Here is an 18605-nt window from a genome sequence, read left to right as displayed (position 1 = left end):
GGGGGGGGGGGGGGGGGGGGGGGGGGGGGCGTACGGCCGCGTACTCCCATAGAGAAGGACAGGGGCTGCGTACTGATCACACGCAGCCCCCTGTCCTTCCCGGGGGCTGCCCGATACGGCTGTGCACGCAGCACGGAGCCGTACCCGCCGGCCTTTTCTAGTGTGAATGAGGGCTTAACGAGTCGAGGTGGAAGTTCCGCTTTAAGTGCATTTATATGACTCAATGAAAGCAGTAAAAGAAAACAAAGCATCTAGAATTAATAAGGTCGCAGAGGACCTGGAGGTTTTGGTCATCAACCTGCATTTCATTCTGTTGGCACGAAACCGCAAAAAGGGTACCGATCGTGTATGCAAAACCTGGCATCAGGTGACCAAATCAAAGCGGCCTCCCGCTGCACATTGAAGCGCCTGCTGTCATTTCAATAGATATCGCCCCAAGACATACAGGAAGAAGGAGATAGCTGTAGGGAAAGTGAAAATGGTATAGGCAGGGCACTACAGAATCCTGGCAATAATGGGTAAAAGGCAGAGTGTATAAGCCTGTCCGACATGTGGGGGGTGGGGGGTGTTTGGCTTTGGTATTTTAGGTACGGGCTGGAAACGGTTCAGCATCGCTGCGACTGCCAATGTATCAAGAAATCTCAGAAACCTTACGCTACACAAAATGAAAATCGCCGAATCTTGCGAACCAACAAAACGTTCCAGGTTACCTTGCTGCAGCGTTTTTTTTTACTGCTTACCAGTAACAAGAGAAAGAGACTACCGTTAAAAAACAGCGACAAGGCTAACACTCTGCTACACATCAGCCTACCGGGGAGGCCCCCTGCCACAACTAGATCAGGATCGAATTGTCCTATGCGAATAGTTCAAATCGTGACGCAGTTTATTAAAAAGGTGGTGTGTGCACACCTTAACGGTATTCCCACCAATCTTCCTCCCCTTGGTCTCTTTTACAGCTGCCTGGGCAAATTCAATCTCACTGTAGAGAATCAGGGCCATGCCTTTAAAGCGGTCGTACACCACCTGTCAGGAAAAGAACAAACAAAAAACAGAGGACACATAAGAGCGGCGCCCACTCAGGACTTGGTCAAAAGATCAGCGTTCGTCTGGTTTCAGGGAGAATTTAATTTTTTTTTTGATTTAATGCCATTCTTTCTATCCCACCGAGAAAAACAAAAAGGAGCCGAGCGATCTACAACAATTTGACTGACGCTAAAAGGATCTACGGTCGGGCTCTGCATACTTCCCACATAGGTTATTGTTACTGGTAAGACAGCTGTGGATTTGTACTAAAAAGGGACGGTAAAGCAATCATCTATACGGTTCTAGAATGGAAGTGGCACCCTCCACAATCAGCTGTCGGGTTTACGTGCGTCTAGTGTCACCCGCGCCATTAGCGCGGTGCAAAAAAACTTTGGCCGTCCTAAAATGCACTGCACACAAATTACCGCTACAAAATCAGAACAGCTCGTTACAGAGTTCTGTCTTTTTACGTAGGCAGCCATCATGTCTGACAACATATGTATTTAAGGAGGGGGGGGAAAAAAAGGACAGAAAAGATTGTAAGGAGGATATAGGATCACCTACGTCACCCCGCTCACCCACCTACCTTCAGTACGGGTCCGTAACGGCTAAAATGTCGTGTTAAATACTGCTCGGTGACGCTGGAGGACAAGCCATCAATCCACACACAGTTTGTGGGCATGCTTTTCCCAAATCCCAGCTGTGGGGGAACAAAAATTCACCATGTAAGCAAACTTTCCCAGTCGTACAGAGAACATTCAATTCAGAGCAACTATAAAAAGAAAAGAACTTTGTGCCTATTCTACGGTCAAGACTGAGTGTGCAGTGGGGGGGTCTGAATCATATCATAGGAGTATATAGTGTAGGGGGGGAGGGGGGTGTCTGGATCATAGGTGTATAGTGTAGGGGGGGAAAGGTGTCTGGATCATAGGTGTATAGTGTAGGGGGGGAAAGGTGTCTGGATCATAGGTGTATAGTGTAGGGGGGGAAAGGTGTCTGGATCATAGGTGTATAGTGTAGGGGGGGAAAGGTGTCTGGATCATAGGTGTATAGTGTAGGGGGGGAAAGGTGTCTGGATCATAGGTGTATAGTGTAGGGGGGGAAAGGTGTCTGGATCATAGGTGTATAGTGTAGGGGGGGAAAGGTGTCTGGATCATAGGTGTATAGTGTAGGGGGGGAAAGGTGTCTGGATCATAGGTGTATAGTGTAGGGGGGGAAAGGTGTCTGGATCATAGGTGTATAGTGTAGGGGGGGAAAGGTGTCTGGATCATAGGTGTATAGTGTAGGGGGGGAAAGGTGTCTGGATCATAGGTGTATAGTGTAGGGGGGGAAAGGTGTCTGGATCATAGGTGTATAGTGTAGGGGGGGAAAGGTGTCTGGATCATAGGTGTATAGTGTAGGGGGGGAAAGGTGTCTGGATCATAGGTGTATAGTGTAGGGGGTGTATGGATCATAGGTATACAATGTGGGAGGGCTTCCTGGATTATGGACATACATGGATCACAGGTTTACTATGTAGGGGGGCTGCATCGATTGTGAGGAGGCAGCATAGGGGGCTGCATGGATTGTGAGGAGGCAGCATAGGGGGCCTGACTGGGTGGGACAGGGGCTGCGTACTGGGTGGGGGGGATCCTGGAGTAGCTTTAAGCATGGCCCAGCAGAACCCAAACATTTATGTTCTGAATTGTATGTATTATTTCCCTTCAGGTGTTAAACAAGTGGACGTTGTCAGAGCTGTAAATGGCCATAGGCCGGCCTCCCAGCAATAGGCCCCTAATCTGTTGCATTGTGACCATCACAACAACACAACTGCTAGAAAAGAAGAGGGTTATGGGTTATGTACAAGAGTACAGGATCTCTGGGGCACGCAGCCTTTGTGCTAAAGGGAACCTTGTTGGAATAGAAATATAAAAGCGATGAATAGGAAGAAAGAGATCCCTTTATAACAGCAGGGGAGCAGACCAGGGATCCTAAAGTTTCATATCCTGTAGCTCAACTTTACTAGCTGCAAAAATCTGTATGTTCCTGCGTTTCCTCTCTGCACTGTGTCCCCTTCCACTGCATCTTCTGACTTCCATTAGTGCGATCTAATGCATCAGGACTACATGTCCCAGGATTCCTTGCCTGCTGCACACCACCCCGAGCGCAGTATCCCAGGATTCCTTGCCCGCTGCAGGTGACCCCGAGCACAGTATCCCAGGATTCCTTACATGCTACCCGTAATGTATATGGTTCCCTGAGCCCAGCACCAAAGCATGGTACCAAGCGGCATGTGAACATGCAACCCCACCCAGGAGCATGCATGTCAGGGTGGCTACACGTGACCCTCAGGAAGGTCCTGCAAGGCGATGTAGCCACCCTATAGGTGGAAATTAAGCACACCAAACTGTCACAGGCTCATTATGCTGCAAAGACTGCACACAGAATGGACAGGAAATGAAGATGTAAGGTGCGCAGCTACAACTGTTTTCCCATGAAGGGTTCAGTAACACTTTAAAGCTACTGTATAGCACATGCAGGTGAAGAGCCGCCTGGTCCGAGCATGGTCCCGCGGGCTCAGGAGAGATTCTATTTTAATGCCCCCAACTTCCAGTCAGTCTGACATTTCCAGGAAGGAGTAGAAAGAAGCCGATTGGCTATGGTGCCCTATACCTTCAACCGGTTGTTCCCCAGGTACTCTCCATCCATCTTCTTAATGGCTTTGCAGACACTGGTGATATCGCTGTACTGCAGAAAAGCGTACTGTGGAACCCCATTCAGCTTCTTCACATCAATATCCTGGACAGGAGAGGAGAGGAATACAGTCAGATCAATAGGAGCGAGCGCGGAATGAACACACACCCAGCTGGAACTTTAACAGGATTAACAATGGACAGACACACAGACCTACAGCCGGGACATATCGATCGCTAATGAAAGCCAAAAATCAAAGTTTGCCTCTCAGGTCTGAGATATTGATTCACATCCGAGGCTGGGAGGTGAAAACGCATCTAAAAACACTCAGCGCGACACAGCCCGTTCACTGAGGTGCAGGAGACGCCGCCGCGTGCAATGCAAAGCCAACGTACCACAATCTCTCCGAAGCGCTGGAATACGTTGTGCAGGTCGAGGTGCGTGGTGGTTTTCTCCAAGTTACCGATGAAGAGGGTCCGTGTGGCCTTGGGGTGAAATTCATCTATTCTCTCATCCAGAGGCCGAAATTCATTCTCGCTTTCCGTTTCTGGAGGGACGACAAGAACAACATTTAATATGCAACGCAGGAATTTTATTTGGCTTATTAGTTCCCCTGAAAGTGCCAACAGTCCCCCTAACAGAGCCGACGGTGACTTGCCCTCTCCATGCTCCAGCGTTGTGCCTGGTCATATCGCCCAGTTCCTGTAACCCCAAGGACTGGCAGTACTCCAGGACTGAGTGTCATTACATGAGCGCCGCTCAGTCCTGGAAGAATGCCCGCCACGACGACATCACAAGACTGACAAGGAGACTTGACAAGGAGACTTGAAGTGAAAAGGAGTATATATATATTAGGGATGCACCGATACTAGTATCGGTATCGGTGCCGATACCGAGTATTTGGGTGAGTACTCGTACTCGCCCAAATGCTCCGATACCTAGCACGAGTACTTCCTGTATCAGGAAGCCGGGTAGCGTGTAATGATGCGCTGCCCGGCTTCACGATTGGTCAGAAAGCTAGCCAATCCGGAAGCCAGGTGCCGTGTAATGACGCAGCGTCCGGCATTCTGATTGGCCGGGAAGCTGGCGTCATGCTCCCTCGTCATCTCATGAATCATAATATTAAGAAACTGACCTAAAATCATTAGTTTGTATTGCTTTAGAAAAAATGTGACCCGGTCCTTTAAGAAAAAGTATCGGTAATTGGTATCTGCGAGTACTTGATCAAAAGTATCGGTACTCATACTCGGTCTTAAAAAAGTGGTATTGGTGCATCCCTAATACATATATATATATAGGGGTGCCAAACCAGGATGGGGGAGGAGAGGGGAATCATGGGGCTCCAGCTTTAGGGCTTGTTCACACCATTTTCTGGTCCAGATCTGCAGACGCGGTGCATGGCGTGCAGCGCATTTTTGATGCATTTTTTTTATGGTGTATACTTTGAATTGTTCACTTTAAGCCTGATGAAGGGGACCCTGCGCGGCCCCGAAAATTGACGTGTTTGTCATTCTGGAGTGCTGGTGACATATCCTATAACAATTCTTACCGCGTTCCAGGTTTTTTTGGGGGGGTGGGGGGGCTGTCAGTATGCAGATTCTTGCTCTGAGGTCACTTCCGGCCTTCATCAAAAGTGGAGCAAGAATACACTTTTTTTTCCAGTTAGCTGCAGTGCGTTTCCAGCGCGTTTTCGTTGCGTTTTTGACGCGGCCGTACGCGTTCCGGACCAGAAAAAAATGTGACATGCAGTATTTTTTCTGTCCGGAACAGAAAGCGCCGCTCTGGTTTGAACTGGAGCACATAAAACACATAGGGATGCATTGTGATGCGTTTTTAGTGCAGGGGCGAACTGTTCTGGTCTGGACAGAATCCGGACATGGTGTGAACAAGCCCTTAAAGCTCAGAGAATGTGATCAGAGAGAGGTGGAACGATTCCCCAACAGGAGCTTTGCTGTTACAACATACCATACACTGGCAGTCTGCATACCCCAAAGACGGGGACGCTTCGGCGCACACACAGGGCTGAAAACCCCATTAGGGGCCAATTATCTTCAATTAGGATTTTTAGATATTGGAGAATGGGATTTGCTGACTTTCATCTCCTCAATGTCCGTCAATGATTATATGTACACGGGGGCAGCCATATTTACTCATTACCTAAGCAAGTCCCGCTTCCTTCTTAGCAATGCTGCACAGTGATTGTGCCCTACTCATCTCATCTCTCGCAGTGTGATTTGTAAAGGGGGTTTCAGCCCTTCGGAAAGGGTAACTTACCCGGGCCGACCCAGGCTGTGACTTCTATCTGCATGCCGAAGAACAGCTTGCCCTTTGACGCGTTAAGTGCTTTCTCCTGATCTTCCTGCTGCCTGAAGAAGACCAGACCATAGCGCTCCTCGGACACCCCGTGTATCTGCACCGACGTCACCTTTCCATACTTCTTAAACTCGTGGAAGAGGCCATCTTTAAGGCTTGTATCTGGAGGGGGGAAAAAAAAAAAAACACACACAAACCCGTTACGTAACCAAAAGACACAACCGACGTTGTCATATCACCAGATCATCATAAAACCTGACACTGAGGAACGCAGCCGATGAGTCACCGGCCAATGAGAGAGTCACCGGCCAATGAGAGAGTCACCGGCCAATGAGAGAGTCACCGGCCAATGAGAGAGTCACCGGCCATGCCCTTCTGTGCTCCCTAGACAAGCAAAGATGAAATCCCTTCTGCACCGTCCTCACACATTAAGGCCCCATTCACACTGAGCAAATCGCACGTTTGCCGTGCGATTTGCATTTTGCGCGATATCGTGCAAATGCTTCCATTGAGCAAACTAGAATCGCGGCAAAATCCGCTCCAAAAAGGGTCCTGCTGTAGCGACGCACGACCCGCGACAGCGACGGACAGAGCCCCATTGCCATGCGGTATCGCTCAGTTTGAATGGGGCCTCAAACCTCCTATCGTCCGGACGGCAGACTCACAACGGGCCGGTTGCAGTAACAAAGGCTTTTTTTTTCTGCTCGCGCATGGGCAGAAAAAACACGCCCGTTCTTTACAGCCGTTTACAGTGTCTGTGATATACATACGATGGGCGGCTCTATAGCCTGCCGATCGTATGTATGCGCTGTCTTTGCGCGTTAGGGTTGCTATCCTTGCCGATCTCCCTCCGAGGTCTGAATGCAGAAGTGACGTGTATTACATCACTTCCGCATTCGCCTGTCAGTCATCTGGCTGCTATAGCCAGAGAGAAGAAGCTGATGAAGCAGATCCCGGCTTCATTAGCTTTTTTGGGGGGTCCCCAGGTGACATTAGGGGTCTTGGACCCCTAAGGCCCGGTTCACACCTGCGCGTTCCTACGCTCTGCAAAACGCTCAAACACCGAAATCCCATTATTTCCTATGGGTATGCTTCACAGCTGGGCGTATTACAGGCCGTATGAACGCACTACAAAACGCCCAAAGAAGTACAGGAGCTTCTTTGGGGCATATTTGCCGCGCGTGTCCATTGGGATACAGCCAGGTAGCCCTCGGAAACGCGCGTTTGTCACGCGTTTTTTTTAACCGCGAATCGCGGTAAAAACGCGCGACAAGCACGCATATTCGATACGCCTAGGTGTGAACCCTGCCTAATAATGTCTTTTTTTTAGGTTTCGGGGGCGCGCACAATTTTAAGGCTTGACATGTTTGGTGACCCCGACTTTTATATTTTAGCCAAAAATTGGGTAATAATAAATGTTTTATCATTTAATATAGGGGGAAACTTTTTTTTAAAGTTTCGGTAATTGTTCCTTAATATATAAAAAAAAATAACCCCCCCCCCCAGTGGTGATTAAATGCCCCCAAAAGAAAGCTCTATGTGTCCCCAAAAAAATTGTATAAAATTTGTTTCAGTACAGCGTTGCATGACGGAATAAACGTCAGTCAAAGCACCGCAGCTCTGAAAACTGAAAAATGTCCGCCACAGGAAGGGGGTGTAACACCGCGGACTTCAAGTGGCTAATGTTCTCACACATACAATGGAGGAGGCTTCCCGGATCACAGAGCCACGTTCCAGAATACCGTCCCGTGTCCATTCCACGACTCCACCATCGGATGACATTCGTGAGTGAATAAATCTACCCAGAGCGGCGAGGGGCCAAGATTCACCCAATGTGATAACACCGGCATGGGAAGGGTCACGGTGAATGTTGGTCAGCAGACAATGAGAACCAGGCTAAAGGTCGCCACTAATATGACACATGTATGTGAAGTGTATGTACATTTCTAGAATACACATACAAATGGTGTGGTTGTACCTCTCCTCCCTCCCCCACCCCCAATCCATGACCAGGACAAAGGCCGCCACTAATATGACACATGTATGTGAAGTGTATGTACATTTCTAGAATACACATACAAATGGTGTGGTTGTACCTCTCCTCCCTCCCCCACCCCCAATCCATGACCAGGACAAAGGCCGCCACTAATATGACACATGTGAAGTGTTTTTTCATTTCTAGGATACACATACAAATGCTGTGGTTGTCCCCTCCCCCCCCCATATTCCATGACCAGGATAAAGGCCGCCACTAATATGACACATGTATGTGAAGTGTATGTACATTTCTAGGATACACATACAAATGCTGTGGTTGTACCCCCCTCCCCCATTCCATGACCAGGATAAAGGCCTCCGGTGTATAGTCTACCTGTAGAACGCACGGGGAGATTTTGGACTTTGATCCCGAAACTTTTGCGTGGTTCATCCTTGTCCAGGGAGAGGAGCGGCTGGACCGGAGGCGCGGGAACTGCGGCCGACTGTACCGACCTGGCGGGAGATTCATCGCTTGACGTACTGCTGGAATCACTGCTGCAAACAAAAACAACAAAAAAAAACACCAATCAGAATGGCCGAGGGCCAGGACGCGGCATCATACAATGACACTGACCCCTTGCCTCCCCACACCCCTTCAGCATTCATTATCTCTGAACCAGGTAGGACTGTCATGGCCAATAGCTCTGCGCTGGTCACATGACCCAGCGTGCGACCAATGTGGCATCACCTCTATGAGAGCAGAAGGCGAGACGCACATACATGATATGTAATCACCGATATAAACAGATTGTAATAACGTCTCGCACATCCAGAAGGGGGCGCTCCACACTCACAAGTCAGAGACAACACGGCACTGACACCCATGTTCAGACACATTGCCGGGAGGACAGGGGAACATACAGAACATGAAACGGCTGCATTTCCACAAGAGAACCTGTCACGTCATCAATAGCAGTGTGGACAGCTTCCCTAGTTCCAGTGTGAATTAAGAGACCCATCAGGATAGAAACATGGGAGGGGGAGGGGGGGTAGTGGCACGGCTGACTTGTCATTTAAGAGGGGCTGTCCTCATCATTCCTTCTTTACTTGGCTAGTCACTGACCTGGAACAAGCATGCACATATTTGTAGGCTCCAGGTCAGTGAATCTCTTGGTAGAGGAGGTAGAATCAGGATACCAGCCCGGGACCTGATAAACCAAGTCTGCAATGGAAGCCCCTCGAACGGTGACAACATCACAGAACGGTCTCAGGGAAAACGCATATTATAGGGACAACTCGGCAAGCACAGAACACAACACAACCCCCCCGGCATCTCCAAACTCAATGCCCCCGTCCGGCATCTCCATACTCATTGCCTCCTTTACGTAGAGTTACCCCTCATCATCCTACCTCCTATACGTAGTTACCCCTCATCATCCTACCTCCTATACGTAGTTACCCCTCATCATCCTACCTCCTATACGTAGAGTTACCCCTCATCATCCTACCTCCTATACGTAGAGTTACCCCTCATCATCCTACCTCCTATACGTAGAGTTACCCCTCATCATCCTACCTCCTATACGTAGAGTTACACCTCATCATCCTACCTCCTATACGTAGAGTTACCCCTCATCATCCTACCTCCTATACGTAGAGTTACCCCTCATCATCCTACTTCCTATACGTAGAGTTACACCTCATCATCCTACCTGATATACGTAGAGTTACACCTCATCATCCTACCTCCTATACGTAGTTACCCCTCATCATCCTACCTCCTATACGTAGAGTTACCCCTCATCATCCTACTTCCTATACGTAGAGTTACCCCTCATCATCCTACTTCCTATACGTAGAGTTACCCCTCATCATCCTACTTCCTATACGTAGAGTTACCCCTCATCATCCTACTTCCTATACGTAGAGTTACCCCTCATCATCCTACTTCCTATACGTAGAGTTACCCCTCATCATCCTACTTCCTATACGTAGAGTTACCCCTCATCATCCTACTTCCTATACGTAGAGTTACCCCTCATCATCCTACTTCCTATACGTAGAGTTACCCCTCATCATCCTACTTCCTATACGTAGAGTTACCCCTCATCATCCTACTTCCTATACGTAGAGTTACCCCTCATCATCCTACTTCCTATACGTAGAGTTACCCCTCATCATCCTACTTCCTATACGTAGAGTTACCCCTCATCATCCTACTTCCTATACGTAGAGTTACCCCTCATCATCCTACTTCCTATACGTAGAGTTACCCCTCATCATCCTACTTCCTATACGTAGAGTTACCCCTCATCATCCTACTTCCTATACGTAGAGTTACCCCTCATCATCCTACTTCCTATACGTAGAGTTACCCCTCATCATCCTACTTCCTATACGTAGAGTTACCCCTCATCATCCTACTTCCTATACGTAGAGTTACCCCTCATCATCCTACTTCCTATACGTAGAGTTACCCCTCATCATCCTACTTCCTATACGTAGAGTTACCCCTCATCATCCTACTTCCTATACGTAGAGTTACCCCTCATCATCCTACTTCCTATACGTAGAGTTACCCCTCATCATCCTACTTCCTATACGTAGAGTTACCCCTCATCATCCTACTTCCTATACGTAGAGTTACCCCTCATCATCCTACTTCCTATACGTAGAGTTACCCCTCATCATCCTACTTCCTATACGTAGAGTTACCCCTCATCATCCTACTTCCTATACGTAGAGTTACCCCTCATCATCCTACTTCCTATACGTAGAGTTACCCCTCATCATCCTACTTCCTATACGTAGAGTTACCCCTCATCATCCTACTTCCTATACGTAGAGTTACCCCTCATCATCCTACTTCCTATACGTAGAGTTACCCCTCATCATCCTACTTCCTATACGTAGAGTTACCCCTCATCATCCTACTTCCTATACGTAGAGTTACCCCTCATCATCCTACTTCCTATACGTAGAGTTACCCCTCATCATCCTACTTCCTATACGTAGAGTTACCCCTCATCATCCTACTTCCTATACGTAGAGTTACCCCTCATCATCCTACTTCCTATACGTAGAGTTACCCCTCATCATCCTACTTCCTATACGTAGAGTTACCCCTCATCATCCTACTTCCTATACGTAGAGTTACCCCTCATCATCCTACTTCCTATACGTAGAGTTACCCCTCATCATCCTACTTCCTATACGTAGAGTTACCCCTCATCATCCTACTTCCTATACGTAGAGTTACCCCTCATCATCCTACTTCCTATACGTAGAGTTACCCCTCATCATCCTACTTCCTATACGTAGAGTTACCCCTCATCATCCTACTTCCTATACGTAGAGTTACCCCTCATCATCCTACTTCCTATACGTAGAGTTACCCCTCATCATCCTACTTCCTATACGTAGAGTTACCCCTCATCATCCTACTTCCTATACGTAGAGTTACCCCTCATCATCCTACTTCCTATACGTAGAGTTACCCCTCATCATCCTACTTCCTATACGTAGAGTTACCCCTCATCATCCTACTTCCTATACGTAGAGTTACCCCTCATCATCCTACTTCCTATACGTAGAGTTACCCCTCATCATCCTACTTCCTATACGTAGAGTTACCCCTCATCATCCTACTTCCTATACGTAGAGTTACCCCTCATCATCCTACTTCCTATACGTAGAGTTACCCCTCATCATCCTACTTCCTATACGTAGAGTTACCCCTCATCATCCTACTTCCTATACGTAGAGTTACCCCTCATCATCCTACTTCCTATACGTAGAGTTACCCCTCATCATCCTACTTCCTATACGTAGAGTTACCCCTCATCATCCTACTTCCTATACGTAGAGTTACCCCTCATCATCCTACTTCCTATACGTAGAGTTACCCCTCATCATCCTACTTCCTATACGTAGAGTTACCCCTCATCATCCTACTTCCTATACGTAGAGTTACCCCTCATCATCCTACTTCCTATACGTAGAGTTACCCCTCATCATCCTACTTCCTATACGTAGAGTTACCCCTCATCATCCTACTTCCTATACGTAGAGTTACCCCTCATCATCCTACTTCCTATACGTAGAGTTACCCCTCATCATCCTACTTCCTATACGTAGAGTTACCCCTCATCATCCTACTTCCTATACGTAGAGTTACCCCTCATCATCCTACTTCCTATACGTAGAGTTACCCCTCATCATCCTACTTCCTATACGTAGAGTTACCCCTCATCATCCTACTTCCTATACGTAGAGTTACCCCTCATCATCCTACTTCCTATACGTAGAGTTACCCCTCATCATCCTACTTCCTATACGTAGAGTTACCCCTCATCATCCTACTTCCTATACGTAGAGTTACCCCTCATCATCCTACTTCCTATACGTAGAGTTACCCCTCATCATCCTACTTCCTATACGTAGAGTTACCCCTCATCATCCTACTTCCTATACGTAGAGTTACCCCTCATCATCCTACTTCCTATACGTAGAGTTACCCCTCATCATCCTACTTCCTATACGTAGAGTTACCCCTCATCATCCTACTTCCTATACGTAGAGTTACCCCTCATCATCCTACTTCCTATACGTAGAGTTACCCCTCATCATCCTACTTCCTATACGTAGAGTTACCCCTCATCATCCTACTTCCTATACGTAGAGTTACCCCTCATCATCCTACTTCCTATACGTAGAGTTACCCCTCATCATCCTACTTCCTATACGTAGAGTTACCCCTCATCATCCTACTTCCTATACGTAGAGTTACCCCTCATCATCCTACTTCCTATACGTAGAGTTACCCCTCATCATCCTACTTCCTATACGTAGAGTTACCCCTCATCATCCTACTTCCTATACGTAGAGTTACCCCTCATCATCCTACCTCCTATACGTAGAGTTACACATCATCCTACCTCCTATACGTAGTGTTACACCTCATCATCCTACTTCCTATATGTAGAGTTACCCCTCATCATCCTACCTCCTATACGTAGTTACCCCTCATCATCCTACCTCCTATACGTAGAGTTACCCCTCATCATCCTACCTCCTATACGTAGTGTTACACCTCATCATCCTACCTCCTATACGTAGAGTTACCCCTCATCATCCTACCTCCTATACGTAGAGTTACCCCTCATCTTACCTACTTTACACAGGATGTGGAGATACAACTGCATCCCTGACAGATCATCTCTCCAGCATCCAACAGATGCTGAAATATCAGATTTGGGTGGACTTATCCTTTAATAAATGGATGCTCGGAGATCAGTGACCACGCTACGACAAAATAAGGCAGAAAAAATGAAATATTCCATCAATAGACCCCGCATCATAAATCAGAATTCCGGGTCCGTAAACAAACTGCTTCTGTTACCAACAGGCAGCCAATTAGAGCCTTCCGTTCCTGTTTCTAGGGCAGGTCAGAGATGTAAGGGAGAGCTGGTTGCCATGGTCACCGCTGACAATCTCATACATAAAGCTTGGAAGCCCCAGAATATCCATCCAGGGCAGGACCGATGCTGAACGCCATTCATCCGATGTGTAGTGGAAGGCTGCCGAATATCTCCAACAAAAGAGGTGACCAACGTGAGTTCACCGAGCTCCTGAGAGCGACCCGTTCTCTCACCGATGTCTGTAGAAGCGTCTGCATGCCGAGGTGCCTCGTCCTATACACCGGGGGCCACGGAGGGGATTGGAGGACCCGAATCACATGATTGGGAAGGGGAGGGGCCAATACTTTCGGCAATATAGAGTGTATGGGACTTTAGAAGGTGTGCACAATGCGATATAGGTGAACTCAGAAGAGGTGACCAATGCGCTGCATGTAATGACTTTGTGGACGTTGGGAGGCAAAAAAACGGCCTAAAAGCCAGAATATAGGACCATTATTCCGTCTTTGTCACCGTCTCGTACGAGAATCGTGCAGTGTATGGAAGGCGTGCGACCGTTTCTACTGTACCGCCGCACGACTTTTGTCTCCCGAGAAAGTCCATGGGACCCATCGCACTCCTGACCGCCAAATCCCTTTGAAAAGCGGGCGCTGCGGTAGTCAACGGGTGGCATCCGTTATAGTCACAGGATGGAGACACCGGCACTCCAAATTCATAAGCAAACGTCTACTGATTGGCGTGCAGCATAGTAAACGGCAACGGACGTTTCAGGGCTTGTTCACATGATATCAGGTCCTGATCAGGTGCGGATCTGCAGACGCGGTGCTACTGATGCTGACAATTTTTTCAAGCCGTGGGGCTGTCAGTCTGCAGATTCTTCCTCTGAGGTCACTTCCGCCCTCTCGGAACATCTACCCCCCTTTGTGTATGTAAAGCTGGTGATCAGACATGTATCACATGTTCGCAGGCATGTTGATGGCGATGGCTACAGCAATCTGCAGAGGACGAGCCCGCGGGAGACGCCGTTATTGGGTACACCCGATCTTGAGGCTCTGGGACTCCGAGGGTCAGTTCTGGAGTTTGTATGAGGATTTGCGAGGTCACCCGGATACATTTTTTTTCCTTTTACTCGTATGTCGTATGACATCATACAAAGTGGAGCAAGAATACTATTTTATTTTTTTTTTTGCTCAGCTGCATTGCGTTCCGTTTTTTGCCGCATTCGTGCGTTTCCGGACCGGACAAAATGTGACATGCAGTGTTTTTCCTCTCGGAAGCTGAACGGACTGCGCACGTGAGAACTGTAGCCCATAAAACACACAGGGATACATGGGGATGCATTTTAAGTGCAGGAGCGTACAGGATCCGGGCAGCACAGAAAACGGACGTCGTGTGAACAGGCCCTCAGGGTCACAGAGGATCCCCCTTCCTCAGTATGCTTTTGCCTGAGGAAGGGGGATCCTCTGTGACGGCGAAACGTTCGTTGCCGTTTACTATGCTGCGCCTCAATAAGTAGACGTTTGCTTATGAATTTGGAGTGCCGGTGTCTCCATCTTTACTTTTGTCTCCCGAGCACGCTTGAAAACCCGCCGAGAATCGTACGATTTTCAGCGGGTTGGTGGCGTTCTCGGGACGGTGTGCGCAAGTGCCCGCTCAGCCTTGCAGTCATCGGAAGCCCCGCCTCTCAGCGGGGAGGGCTTACGATGATCGCATGTACCATCTGCCTGTCCAAGATGGGCAGATCGTACGAGCTTTTAATGACCTTACAAACCATCGCAGGATGAAAGCCGTGCGATGGTTGTAAGGTGTGTGGCCAGCTTAAGAGTAAGGTCTCGTTCACACCTAGGCGCATTGCATATGCGCGTCTGTCGCGCGACCGTCGCGCGTTTTTTACCGCGATTTGCGGTAAAAAAAAGTCGTGCGACCGTCGCGTGTTTACAAAGGCTACTTGGCTGTATCCCAATGGAAACGCGCAACAAAACGGCCCAAAGTAGTACCTGGACCTTTTCAGGCGTGGGCCGTTTTGTAGCGCGTTAGGGACGGGCGGAAATACGCCGAGGTGGGAACGAGACCCATTGAATACAATGGGATTTATATTTTTGAGCGTTTTGTAGAGCGTTCGACGAGCGTAGAACGCGCTACAAAACGTTCAGGTGTGAACGAGGGCTAAAAGGTTGCTGGCTCTCCACATGACCCTTCACAGCTCTCAGGCCTATTAGAACGTGGCTGCGACTGGCAGCCCTATTAACCAATAGCGAGAGAGAGCTAGAGAGGAAGGAGAGGCCAGAGCAAGCAAAGACAAACCTGAAGAATGTTAGGACGCTCCGCTATCCCGAGGTCCCGCGCTGCCGGGCGGAGGACAGACCAGGAGGTGACGAGACACAGGTACGCGTCACAAGCGCTGGCCGTCTCCTATTCTGCATGGACTGGCTCTTCGGCCTTTGTGACTCGCGTAGGTTCCCGTGTCTTCTCCCGTCAGTCATTAGTAGCAGGGCTCAGACACGCGGCTGCCTGGTCTTTCCTGGTCGATTGTTACTTCCGAGTCCGGTGAGAATGAGCCCACGTCATATTATAAGGTCACGTTCACACCTAGGCGTATTGCATATGCGCGTATTTTTACCACGATTCGCTGTAAAAAAAAGTTGCGCGACAAACGCACGTTTCCGAAGGCTACTTGGCTGTATCCCAATGGAAACGCGCAACAAAAACGGCCCAAAGTACTACCTGTACCTTTTCAGGCGTGGGCCGTTTTGTAGCGCGTTAGGGACGGGCGGAAATACGCCGAGGTGGGAACCAGACCATTGAATACAATGGGATTTATATTTTTGAGCGTTTTGTAGAGCGTTCGTCGAGCGTAGAACGCGCTACAAAACGTTCAGGTGTGAACGAGGGCTTAAAGGGAACACATTGCCGATATTTCACGCCATGATTGTACAATACAGCCAGGCCTCACTCACTAAACAGCAGGGAAGACAAGAACCGCAAACCAGCTATCAGTGTGTTACGCGACATCTAGCCGACATGACTAGCGGACCAGAAATCCCGTCCAAGAGAACAATGGCGAGCGCAGACGGCTAATCTGCAGAGATATCCATCTATGAAGAAAGGAATGACGCGATTATCTGAAAGGCCGATCCAGGGTGACGGCGAACACACCATCGGCATGGCCGCATATAGCACCATATTGTCAGACCCTTACATATTGTCGTATGTTCTACCTGATGAAGGGGATCTTGGTGACCTCCGAAACGTTCGTTGTTTTTTACCACGATGCGTGTCAATAAATAGACGTATTTTGTAAAATTTGGAGTGCCGGTGTCTCTGCTTCAGCTCACGATTGTTACGGCTGCCACCCGTTGACTGCCGCAGCACCCAATTCTTGAAGGGATTTACGCGGTCAGGAGTGCGATGGGACCATGGACTATATATATATTGTCAGACCCATCACACAGTTATTAAGGGCTCATGACGGGTGAAGGGTCATGGTCCCCCGCGAATGAGAAGCCACCGATAGGATTGGCTGTCGCAGTGTAACTCGTCTAATGTAACCGGCGCAGTTTCTCCATCGGCAAGGCCAGCAAAGGTCGCTACTCCTGGGTACCCTGCAGATTCAACTGCATTCACTTCAGGCATCTGGTACATAGGACCCTTCTTCACCATGTATACAGGCCTTAAAGGGTCCCAGAGCCACACACATCTTCTTGGCTATATATCGTGCATGAGAGTCTTGCTCAAAAGAGGTATGCACGTCAAAACAAAGTGCACCTATCCTTTAGGCCTCTTAAGGGTCACATCACCGCCATCCCCCACCCTGTGCACAGATACATATTCACCGACGGGCCTGGCCACCATGTCTGTGTAGTACATTCCCCATGCTTCTCCGGGCTGCACCTATGTAGTACATTCCCCATGCTTCTCCAGGCTGCACCTATGTAGTACATTCCCCATGCTTCTCCAGGCTGCACCTATGTAGTACATCCCCAATGACCTCTATAGGGCTACTCTCCTAGCTGGGAGATGGAGGTAGACCAGCCCCATAGAAGTCAATGAGGATGTACTGTGCAGGTCCAATCTGGAGAAGGCGGCTTCCGCTGCAGGATGTAAACAATGGCGGCCGGGCCTGATGGTGACACCTCATCTGTGCGCGGGGAGGGAACGGTAACATCACACTAAAAGGGGCTTAAAGTGCTCTTCTCTTTCAAAGCTTTGCTAAAAATGGTACATATTCTACAAAGATTTAAATATATAGCTTGGGGGGAATTTATCAAAACTGGAGCGGACAGAATCTGGTGCAGATTTGCACGGCAACCAATCAGCTTCTCTGTCTTATTTTCAAATCTTACCTGAGCAAACTGAAGAGAGAAGCTGATTGGTTGCCATGGGCAACTGCTCCAGTTTTTTATCAATTCCCCCCATTGTATATTATATGAACTAGGGATGCACCGATAGCGGTATTGCGGTATTTCGGTATCGAGTACCAATATTAATTTTTTTTGATACTCGCCAATACCGGAAGTCCCATTCAGGAAGCCAGGCGGTGTGTAATGACTCGCCACCTGGCTTCCTGTTTAGCAGGTGAAGCTGTCCCCATGCTATTCTTCACTAGGTGACTAGAAAGCACGGAGCCGGCTTTCTGGCCAATCAGGAAGCCGGGCGCTGTGTAATGACGCGCTGCCCGGCGAGTACTCGCCCCAAATACTCGGCATCGGCACCCATACTAGTAGCGATACCGGTGCATCCCTAATATGAACCTTTCCTCTTTATTATACCCGAATGTTCATAAGCTGCAAATCTCATTACTGTGAACAGAAGGTAACGTGAGCATGCAGGTGGCAGCAGGTACACCGGGGGGGCCCCCAAACCACACAGGTCCCATCCTAATTACCCCCTCATGAAGTTACACACGGGATTGTCATAGGATACAAAAACGATTCCCAACCCAGCTATGGTATAGGGATCTCTGCCGAGTGAAATGACCTTCCCAGGCTCCGACCTTTAGGGAAGGAAACTTGCAGTCAGGGTCACACCAGAGCCGTCCACATCTACAATGCTGTCAGATGAGAGAATCTTCTACCACCAAAAAAAAAAAGCCGTATGTCTCGCTGGATCAAAAACAGTTCCCACGGAGTTCCCCACTGAGATGACGCAGCAAACATCGGCTGAGTGAGGAATTTTCACACCGTGATCCTCAATTAAGAAAAC

The 18605-nt window shown here is 48.6% G+C and overlaps 1 protein-coding gene across 1 annotated transcript in view; it reads right to left on the bottom strand.

Moving 5' to 3' along the window:
- Positions 1 to 18605, bottom strand: part of SPEN (spen family transcriptional repressor) — a 63081-nt gene that overhangs the window by 14110 nt on the left and 30366 nt on the right. The window contains 6 exon segments of the mRNA XM_018574351.1: positions 910 to 1023; positions 1610 to 1723; positions 3676 to 3801; positions 4092 to 4243; positions 5971 to 6171; positions 8381 to 8541. Coding sequence (XP_018429853.1) covers positions 910 to 1023; positions 1610 to 1723; positions 3676 to 3801; positions 4092 to 4243; positions 5971 to 6171; positions 8381 to 8541 — 868 coding nt within the window.

This window comes from Nanorana parkeri, unplaced genomic scaffold (genome assembly GCF_000935625.1).
Source record: "Nanorana parkeri isolate BGI_ZX_2015 unplaced genomic scaffold, ASM93562v1 scaffold2895, whole genome shotgun sequence".
NCBI lineage: Eukaryota > Metazoa > Chordata > Amphibia > Anura > Dicroglossidae > Nanorana > Nanorana parkeri.
The sequence above is the reverse complement of the archived record's forward strand: the minus strand, read 5'-3'. Positions and strand labels throughout refer to the sequence as shown.